Source organism: Magallana gigas, chromosome 3 (assembly GCF_963853765.1).
Source record: "Magallana gigas chromosome 3, xbMagGiga1.1, whole genome shotgun sequence".
NCBI lineage: Eukaryota > Metazoa > Mollusca > Bivalvia > Ostreida > Ostreidae > Magallana > Magallana gigas.
The window spans coordinates 54,192,167-54,203,813 of NC_088855.1; the positions used below are offsets into that span (position 1 = coordinate 54,192,167).

Consider the following 11,647-nt stretch of genomic DNA (forward strand, 5'->3'; position numbering starts at 1 on the left):
AATAAACTGGCGACTTCGAGAGAATAATGACGTATATCTCCGCTATTTTAAGACCCGTCAACTTGAAATTCGGCATGAGTGTATCTCAGATATTACTTTTCTGAAAAATACATGCATATTGTGAGTGTTTTAAAAATTCATTGATTTATTAGGCTTTTGAAGCGAGCCGGTAGTTTTTTTATTTGGGTCAGAGTTCGACCCCTTTCTTTATTTATGGTTACATTGAAATTAATGTTAAAACGGGCTTGGCCCCTGTGCACCGTCTAACTTACTTATCCTCTCCGTGCCCCGTGGGAAAAGAGACAACATACGACGGCCACTTACAGTTTGCACTTCTCTCCAACTGTAACACCCTATTGTTTTCTCCACTGTGTTCTTTGGTCTCCCTTGCCTTCTTATTCCCTTATAAACTCAAATTAAAGCATTTCTGATGTTTAAACTAGTGTCTCTTCGGAGAACATTGCCTATCCAGTGTATTTTCAAGATTCTCCGAAGAAATTTCAGAATGAATGTATCGAGCATTTCATTGTCTTTCTCAGTGGTTCTACAAAGTTATGAGCAACACTGAGATGACTCTGAGTCAGTGTTGCTGTGTTGTGTTTCACGGTGCTGATATCCAGATTGTTCAGAAATAAAAAGACAATCCTGGTCAAGCCTAGTCTTTAATACCTCTCTCGAGGCCTTGTTTATTTTGGTACCTAAGTAAAGGAATGTTTCAACCACTTTTTCTTCCGTGTCGTTTAGGTTGTTGGCATCGTTCATTTTTCATTTAACCTTATCCTTATCATTACTGTTTTATTTACGATAATAGTTAACCCTGTATAATGTAAACCAACTTTTATTCGCGTGCAAGAATTTTCGCGAGGTTAGCGAGAGCCTTGTCGTCGCGAATATTTCTCGCCGCGAACCAATCCTTTGTCTATAGTTATTATAACAATACAGGTCTAGATAAGGCTTGGTCGCGAACATTAGTCGCCGCGAAACAGTTTATTGGCAGTTAATCGCGAAATAGGTCGCAGCGAATAAAAATTGGTTTACAGTACATTGTATAATACAGTCTGCTGGTCTTCTCTTGAATATCATTGTATTTGATGGATATAATAGCCAGGTCGTTCGCATATTAATGATCTTCTAGGATAAACATCAATTTCCGGCGAATACCATGCTTTCTGTCTGCCACAGATATGAACAGGAACCCAGGAATAACACATTCTAGCCACACCTCTGTCCAAACTTCACACCAGTCTGTTCTTCCATTTTCAATAACACAACTCGTATTTCCATCGTACAATTTTCTGATGATGTTGACACATTTATAAAGGAATCCCATAATGCTTTAGTTTATCACATAACTTGCAATTTTTTCTTATTATGCTGTTAAAGGCTTTTTTTTAAGTCTATAAAGCTTACATACAATGGTGCTTTCTATGGACTGTTCTAGAATATTTCTTAGATGAATACTTACTCTGATGTTCTTTTTTCCGATCTGTAAATTGCTCTGGCCATTACGCAGCCTCTCTCTCTTGTCGATTTCTGCGATTCATTTTCCTTATTGTCCATACTCATTTTCTTTTTATCTATAGGTACCCAATACATTTTAACCACTTCTTGTATTGCTTCAATATTTACCACGAATTCTTGCCTGAATTCCTGGCACGTCCTTGTTAATAATCCAACAAAACCTTTCTTCAAATCTTGCAAACATGAAACCTGGGTTATTCACTAATGTTTCACGTTTACCCCGACAAAGTAACATCTCATTACAATATAAGGAAATGTTTCTTTTGGAGACTCTCGAGACTTCGAACGATTTCTGTATAGTTATTCAACAAAATTTTTACACATGCAGCTGCTTGAGTCGTGGTATTCCGTTTTAAGGCCAAGTCAAGTTTATCTGAATAAGTGACGCATCTGAAATGCAGTTCCTTACGAAAGCTCATTGATCTCATTTTGTAACTAATCAGGGGTCAAGAAAAACGCAGTGGGCTTTACAGTTTTAGTTGTATTTCAGGTTTTTGAATTTATCAGAAGAATGAGTAATGCTATACAATCGTTTTCTAAACTTACAGCAGATATCATACAATATCTACAACAAATGCTACATGCTACAAATTACAAACAATTTTCTCTCTAACATCCGTGCCAACGAGAAATATTAATATGTTGTAGAACTTGTTTATCAATCATTGTAAAAGAAATAAAGTTTAGTTTCTTTTTAGTTTTTTTAATAAATCAAGATTAGAACAGATAAAAAATAAACATAAAAATGCATGCAAATAAACATAACAATGCATGTAATCGGTGTTAAATCTCTAAATGTAATAACTTTTATATTTATATTTTATATCTATCAATCCAATATTTATTTGGCTCTAAACGACCAACTTACTCAGATACTATGGTCCGTTTTTGAAAATGCACGTACCCTGTTTCTAACTTTAACAAAATCAGTGCACATATTGATCTCCCTGCTATTTAAACGGTTACCTCAAGCCTGTCAAAACACGTATATATACTTGAAAAGAGAAAAAAAACCAAACAGTATATTTCATAAACGGACATTTTAACTGATAGGTAAGATAAAGACTTATTATTGGCAAATTATCATGAATAGTAATTTGTTGAAATATGTATATGTTCTTGTAATACTAACTATTGGTTTTTTTAGTTGATAATCTGGAATTGAGTTTACATTATTAAACTTAAAAAATTGGACTTTTTTTTTCTCCTTCAAAAGATGATTTGGATATACATAAATTGAAAGACACATTTCGATTTTTTGTTCAAAAGTTGAATTCAAATAATTTTTTTCAACGTCTTATATAATTAATAGAATGTTTCCTAGTTCGTTCCTCAAAAAGTATTTAAAACAACTTTCATTTTGATTGCAACGTAATTTTTCAATTATTGATTGCTTGTATGAGACATGATCGGTTTTTAGCCGGGCTCTGCTGAAAGCAGAGTCCTGGCTATAGGCAGGCAAATCGCCAATGTTACTATAAATAGCACAAGTAAACAAATAACCAAACAGCGTCAAGGTAAAGCTTCCGCTATACCAAATAGTTACACAAAGAGCCACGTTTTGTCAAAAGTGTTGGCATTTTGTTTCTTTTTTTTAAATTTCGAATGAATTGTCTATCCTTTTTAGTTTTCTTAAATTAATAACGTGTTTTTAAAACATTACTATGCATTTTGGACACATACAATGCGCATGAATTTCCATGAACTACTTTGCTGCGTGATGAAGAAATGGGGATTGAATATATAATGCATGTTGCAAAATTCAAGGCAGCAACTGTTGAACTTTTTAACTTCTACTAGACAGACATATTTTTTGTTTATAGCCGCTTAAAAAATTTGGTCGCTCTCTGATGCTTTGCCGACATTAAAAGCATGAGAGAGAGAGAGAGAGAGAGAGAGAGAGAGAGAGAGAGAGAGAGAGAGAGAGAGAGAGAGAGAGAGAGAGAGAGAGAGAGAGAGAGAGAGAGAGATTTTCAGTCTTTACTACACAGTATGCATAAAGACACACCAAAAGAGCCCGGCTTTCAGTACTTCAGTACTTTGATTAAAAAAAGGAATTATAAAGTTACAAAGACGTACCGCTAGCTTCTTTATTAACCAAATTATCTATGACGTCAATCAGTAATCAACGACCGAGTGCAATAAAGCACAATGAGCTGTTCCCTGTTCCTAGGTCTTTTGACTGCTCAGACAATAATTGTTTATTAGCCAAACAAGATATCTGATAAGAAAGACATTATAGCTTACAGTTAAGGTTTTTGATTTGTGGAAATGCTTTGTAAAAATGTGTAACAAAAATGACTTTTGGCTGCAGCTCTTTCAGCTTCTGGAACACGGTTTAAAATACTTTACAATATTCAAACGTGACATTAATTAAAATATCAACTTCATATCTTTTTTTCATTTCAATTTCCATTTAACAATTTGAAAAACATTACGCCATTTCCATAGAAAATGAATTGATTTCTTTTTTTCTTTTATTAAAGTCAAATTCATTCACATATTCATTATAACATCAATATCATCATCATCATCATCACAGATCATCATACATCGCACATTTAGTGTCTACAAATAATCAACTATATCGTGGTAAATATCATTTCTAATACAACCAGTCATTTTTAGAACAGTATTTTGCATACACAGATTACTTTTCAGACTAAATAAGAGGTTTTTCTCTGACATTTTCTCATCCTTTAATCTACATCTTATATTTCTACATACTAAAGGTAATAAAAGCTATTAGGTTGTTTAAAAGAAGTGTTTTATCGCTTACTTCAGCATAGAATCCAAGTACAATAATTTTCCAAGTAATATCAAATTTTAGAAAGGAGCTGACTTTCTCCCAGATAGTCTTGATAATTTTACAGTCATATAGTAAATGTTTAATATTTTCTTCATCTTCACATATTTCACATAGCGGGGATACATCTTTATTCCACTTGCTAACATAAGCATTATTGTTCAAAATACCATGTAACAATTTGTAGTTAATTTCTGATATTCTTTTCTCATACATACTCTTAATTTTAGACATATATACATATCTCCAAATATAACTTTCTGTAATGTTAAATATCTTGTTCCATTTATTCTCTTGGATCGGTTTATGAAATTTCGTAGCAATAAATATAGAGTAATAAAAATTGCTTTTTACATTTCTTATTGATTCTACAACATTGTTTTTAAACAACGTTTTGTCAAAAGTGTTGGCATTTTGTTTCTTTTTTTTAAATTTCGAATGAATTGTCTATCGTTTTTAGTTTTCTTATTAATAACGTGTTTTTAAAACATTACTATGCATTTTGGACACATACAATGCGCATGAATTTCCATGAACTACTTTGCTGCGTGATGAAGAAATGGGGATTGAATATATAATGCATGTTGCAAAATTCAAGGCAGCAACTGTTGAACTTTTTAACTTCTACTAGACAGACATATTTTTTGTTTATAGCCGCTTAAAAAATTTGGTCGCTCTCTGATGCTTTGCCGACATTAAAAGCATGAGAGAGAGAGAGAGAGAGAGAGAGAGAGAGAGAGAGAGAGAGAGAGAGAGAGAGAGAGATTTTCAGTCTTTACTACACAGTATGCATAAAGACACACCAAAAGAGCCCGGCTTTCACTACTTCAGTACTTTGATTAAAAAAAGGAATTATAAAGTTACAAAGACGTACCGCTAGCTTCTTTATTAACCAAATTATCTATGACGTCAATCAGTAAACAACGACCGAGTGCAATAAAGCACAATGAGCTGTTCCCTGTTCCTAGGTCTTTTGACTGCTCAGACAATAATTGTTTATTAGCCAAACAAGATATCTGATAAGAAAGACATTATAGCTTACAGTTAAGGTTTTTGATTTGTGGAAATGCTTTGTAAAAATGTGTAACAAAAATGACTTTTGGCTGCAGCTCTTTCAGCTTCTGGAACACGGTTTAAAATACTTTACAATATTCAAACGTGACATTAATTAAAATATCAACTTCATATCTTTTTTTCATTTCAATTTCCATTTAACAATTTGAAAAACATTACACCATTTCCATAGAAAATGAATTGATTTCTTTTTTTCTTTTATTAAAGTCAAATTCATTCACATATTCATTATAACATCAATATCATCATCATCATCACAGATCATCATACATCGCACATTTAGTGTCTACAAATAATCAACTATATCGTGGTAAATATCATTTCTAATACAACCAGTCATTTTTAGAACAGTATTTTGCATACACAGATTACTTTTCAGACTAAATAAGAGGTTTTTCTCTGACATTTTCTCATCCTTTAATCTACATCTTATATTTCTACATACTAAAGGTAATAAAAGCTATTAGGTTGTTTAAAAGAAGTGTTTTATCGCTTACTTCAGCATAGAATCCAAGTACAATAATTTTCCAAGTAATATCAAATTTTAGAAAGGAGCTGACTTTCTCCCAGATAGTCTTGATAATTTTACAGTCATATAGTAAATGTTTAATATTTTCTTCATCTTCACATATTTCACATAGCGGGGATACATCTTTATTCCACTTGCTAACATAAGCATTATTGTTCAAAATACCATGTAACAATTTGTAGTTAATTTCTGATATTCTTTTCTCATACATACTCTTAATTTTAGACATATATACATATCTCCAAATATAACTTTCTGTAATGTTAAATATCTTGTTCCATTTATTCTCTTGGATCGGTTTATGAAATTTCGTAGCAATAAATATAGAGTAATAAAAATTGCTTTTTACATTTCTTATTGATTCTACAACATTGTTTTTAAACAACGTTTTGTCAAAAGTGTTGGCATTTTGTTTCTTTTTTTTAAATTTCGAATGAATTGTCTATCTTTTTTAGTTTTCTTATTAATAACGTGTTTTTAAAACATTACATTTTCGATTAAATTCCTGGCCAAAAAAAACCCCATTTCTATGACGAATAACATCATTAGTTGATTACTTTTTAAAATTCGTTATTTTTAAATTTCCCTTGCGCGGCTATGTTAAGGCTGTCCGAAGCTAAAGATATATCGAAAAACGATACTATTTAAATTATCGAAAAATATTTTAACCTAGCGAGTTTCTTTTATAGCATTGAATCGTGATTTTTTGAAGTATACACTCTCATAACTGCAGCGGTGTGTGCATACAAATTGAGTAACGCGCGTTAGCGCGTTATGAAAATTTGTATGCACACACCGCTGCAGTTATGAGACTGTATACTTCAAAAAATCATGATTTAATGCTTATATTTACATTTTTTTAACTTCTTGCCTTGTCTGCAAATGATTCATACCTTAAAATTCCTATCTTATCCTAAGGGTAAGTTAATATTAATGGAAGAGCCACAGTAACAGCCACGAGCGTGAACTTTGATTTTCGCTTGTGACGTTGCAGTTTACAGCGTTCAACGTTTGTGACGTCATAATAAAATTCGTCAATTTGACCTTTGACTACTTGTTGCATTTAGAGGCATTTTTAAAAACATCACGGAATTTAATGGAAAAACACAGTAGAATGTAAATATAAACTTTTATTACATAAATTAACAGTGATATCCAACACTATATTTGATGAAATTTTGTGACGTCATATATTTTTCTTAAGCACGTGACGGGTGTATTCTAACACGGTAAATAATCTATAAAAATCGCATCGGCACAAGTGAATAATGACATTAAATCAAACATATTTTTATGAAAAATCCTTCAATAAGTAATGTATTTTGCAGTTTTTGCTGGGGGTTCATATAAATATTTCGTTTATTTGAAATATTGTCAAAACATTTCGCACCGCCATTGAAATAAGGCAGATTTTTTTCTTTTAAGCTCGATTTACACAAAATCGGGTCAATGGGTAAGTTTCCCCCAGCAAGATTCACATTGGTACTTATTTTCTCTCCCGATTTCACGTAAAATATATTAAGATTGTTTTTATCTTTCACTTGTGCCAAGCCGTTTTTTATATGCATTTACATATCACCATTCATTAGATTACACGTAGCAGGGGGAGTCTCAAAACCATCAGTTTATGAATAGTTATTTACCTATTACGAAGCTTTAAAACTGTTGATCTTTTTATACTCCATATCGGTGATATTGAATTCAGTATCACTAGTATTTACAGCAGTGTCTATGTAAAGGAATGAAGCGGTTTTATTATGCACAATAAATATCACTTTTTGCGTTACGATACATTCCCTAAGAATGATCGAAAGGAATGCAGATCGTGACGTCAAAGTTAACTATGACGTCATATCTTATGAAGTACAGACAAGTGACTTTCTACATATCGCTGTGAAATTAATCGGGCAGCCTTAAAGAGGTTCGATCCTCTGATTTTGGGTAGCCATTTTGTGTCATCTCTAGTCTGGAAATTCTGTGTCATATATGAATTCTACTTGTAAATTCCTTTTTTACAATGTCAAATAAACTCTATTGAATAAAATAGTGAAGAAAAAATTCCATATTTAGAGAGTGTAGTAAGGGACTATATTTTGTGGCGGAAGGTTTTTAAGAAGAAAATGAGCATTTTTCATAACTCAGTTGTTTTAGAGTACCGTAATTTTAGCTTTCTTATTTTCCGTGCAGACCAAATTTTCAGATAGTTTATGCATTGGGATATCTTCGTATTGTTTCAAAGAACATATTTCAACAATATTTCAATATTTCTATCGACATATATTGGCATGTTTAAGTGATATTTCATAAAAGTAAAGAAAAAATCAACTCCAATTTTCCCCTAAAATTAGCTTATTTCATGCCATATCTCAAAATTTACATTATAGACCCATACTTTTGGTTTTATTTTTTGAATATTTAAGTTTCTTTTGGCAAGTCTGTCATAATTTGAGAAAAAGTTTGAGACTTTTAAATTATTTAATTTCATGTTGAATCGTTTATGAATAAAAATAGTATTTTTTCAGTGCAAAAAGGTCAAAATGTCAATAAGGTGAAACAATTGCAAACTTTTTCATTATGATTATTTTAATTTTATTAATTCTAAATAATGTAAATTTGTATTTGATACCATGGCTCATTTCGATAAAAAATTATAGAGGGAAAAGCGATTTATGTGCAATTTGCATTCTCAGTGCAGAAAGGTCATATTAAATACACCGTAGCACCGAAAGGAGCATATAGACCCCAAAATTTTGTTTTGAATTTTGGTTTAGATATGTGTGTAGATATTTAAAAAATACTTTAGAAAAAAACTTAGAGACTTTTTATCGCAGGATCCAACGTCCTTAACATAGCCGCGTGATTATAAATATCGGACCAAAATCCACCGGTACTCGACATAATGTCAACAAATTATTTCAAATGATGGCAATTGCCATATTGCAATTGAAATAATAGGCAAACAAATCTTTCTAATCTAAAACTAGATTCCATGTTTTGTTCATTTAGTGTTGATTGCTGAATTGAAAATAAATAATGCACCAAGATAAGGTCTAACAAGTTTTTTTTTAATAACTAAAAGGTTTATTTCAGTAAAAAAGGTAGAAAACAAATCAAAATTATTGTATACACCGTGTATAGACCTTAGACAAATTGGTATGAGTTGAACAAGTCTGCCTTTATTTAATAATACAAATATATATTTGAAACAGATGTATTAAGTATTGGTTGTTTGTTTAAATGTTTCATATTGAACGATTCACTTATTAACACAACGGCAGCTGTTTCTTGTGATTATGATATTTTCTTTTTACAGGCAGTAAGGAATTTTACTTAGATTCAAAATTAGAGCACTTTGCATTAAAATACTAGTATATAATTATGGTGCAAGTTGCACACTATTTTCAATTTTAGGTCAGAATGATGAAAACATTGATACATTTATTTCCACTCCTCGTTGTGTGTAACTGTGTTATGTTCGAACATCTCAAAGGAGGAGCAACATGCCCAGAGTTGTTCTTATCGGAATACCAGGAAAAGAATATGGAATGTTTTGATGAAAATAAAACTGCTCACTGTCTGATTGATGATCAGAACAATCATGGCTTGGTTTGTGAAAACATCTTGAAAATCCCGAAAGGTATAAGCAACTAAATATATCGAAATTCTGGGAGAGAGTATCAATTTTCATGAAAACAGTAAGCCAAGTAAAAATCTTTTAAGGAGGCTAAGTGTTCACTAATTACTATCAGATATTCCTTAAAATATAATTTGTTAAGCTATTCGCTATAAGAAAAAATCCATATATTTTAGTTATGAAATTGAACATTTTTCTGTATTTGTATACTAAGCTCTTCATTTTAAGGGGATCATTATAGTCTAAAAATGGCCACGACCATGCAACCCTCTTAATATTTAAAGAACCTATAGATCAATATTTATAGCAGTTAAAATTCCGATATGAAAGAGCATTGGAGATGTAGCACATTAAATGATCAATGATGGATTCATATGTGCTTTAAAAGTTTAATTAAATTGTAACTGCAGATTATTTCCTCTTAAACTAGAAAATCTCTCGACCGACTTAATATGTCAATATAAAAATATAAAGAATTCGACAATTAAACAGTAATACATAATTTCAATTCTGCAAACCATTATCATTGTGTTATTCTGATTGTCTGGTTTTTGAGGGGGAAAATGAAAATTGAACACTGAGGGGTATATTTTATGAATTATCGGTGTCTTTTTTCCACATATGTTCCAGCCTCTTGTGTAATTAATCTGAAAAAAGATGAATGCCTTAACATGTAATTGGGGATTGAGACCTTTTAATTTCGATTTAATCATTCTTATGTTTTTTAAGGAAAGTGTCCTTTCTTTGACAACAAGAAAGAGAGAATGGCTATCAGGCAATGCCAAGGGAAGAACTGTCCAAGCGAGGAAATATATTCACCAGCTGCAGTAAAATGTAAGTAAACAAATACTAGTAAATTAAATAAGCAAATGGTGGTCATTGCTACATATATTCAATCAAAATCGTGTAATATAATAACCAATGCAGCTAAGGAGATTTGATGGTCAAAAGAGTAACCATCAGATGTACCCAATTTTTGAATATGAATGATTTGTTTAGCTGTAAACTGTTATTTAGTAAAGAAAAATCCACATCTTTAACCTTTAAATTTGGATATTTTCATTACATCATGTAGTTCAAATGTTAGACCCCTGTTTAAAGATCCGTATCTAGGAAAATCACTTATGTTAAGGAAGTTTTTCATATTTTGAACTGCATGTTTCTGTGAATTCATAACACCAGATTTTAGTTTGTTATTGACCAAACAGTTACGTAGAAAAAAGTAGACCCAGGTTTAACTTATTCAAACCACTATTCAATATTGAAATGTAATGCAATATCTAATTGTATGACATCCATTCTGTTAAACAAAAATCATTAATTCTCTTCAAACAATGCGTTTCAAAATGTAAAAGCCCTTTTTATTCACAACATTTACGGTTTATTCTATTGTTTCAGTCGATGGCTGTTATAAAGAATACAGGTAATATAAAAAAAAAACATATCGTGATGATCCTTAATTGTTTTCTCTCATCCAAAAGGGGGGGGGGGGTTAATATACTTGATATGATGGACATGGAATGCTGTTCTTTTTTAGAAAAAAACATGAACATACTGAATTTTGATTCAGCTACTACAATGGCCATGCTTCCAAAGGATCAAGCGATTTTTTTTTCACCTAAACTCCATTTATAACTCTCGGCATTAAGGCAGCACAACATTGAAAACTCCGGTGTCTGCAGAGTTCCAGGCGGACAGACTGGACATAAAGCGAAAAAATTGAATTCGGATTGTTTTATTTTTTAATTACTAGTAATTATAGCTAGTGCAACTTACACTTTATGTTATTGTACAGATTGTTAAAGTATGTGTATTTTAAAAGAATGTATTAATTAATTGTCTATAGACGAATATACGTGTATGTTCTTGATAAAGAAAAAAAAAGTATTTAAGAGAGTAAAAATTATATATTGCTTACGGTTGATTACAAATAAAACTGATACGATTTTTGAAATTTACTACTAAAACTTCAACAGAAGTGGTACTATTCCACCAAGCTTCAATCGGTTTTTTTTCAATTGTACAAGTGAATTTTCTTTTCTGTTTCACTTAATTGTAATAAAAAAGTATTGTCTTGTCAAAA

At 31.4% G+C, this 11,647-nt stretch overlaps 1 protein-coding gene across 3 annotated transcripts in view; it reads left to right on the top strand.

Moving 5' to 3' along the window:
• The window catches only part of LOC105348382 (uncharacterized), a 44,396-nt gene extending 32,749 nt beyond the window's left edge, over nt 1-11,647 (top strand). For 2 of the 3 annotated variants that reach the window (XM_066080398.1, XM_066080399.1), the window contains exons 2-5: nt 9,342-9,567; nt 10,294-10,398; nt 10,963-10,987; nt 11,102-11,647. In XM_066080398.1, coding sequence (XP_065936470.1) covers nt 9,348-9,567; nt 10,294-10,398; nt 10,963-10,987; nt 11,102-11,129 — 378 coding nt within the window. In that variant the 5' untranslated portion in view covers nt 9,342-9,347 and the 3' untranslated portion in view covers nt 11,130-11,647. Of the gene's footprint in view, nt 1-2,457; nt 2,575-9,341; nt 9,568-10,293; nt 10,399-10,962; nt 10,988-11,101 lie in introns of those variants that run through there. The other variant, XM_066080397.1, reaches the window with a different exon arrangement.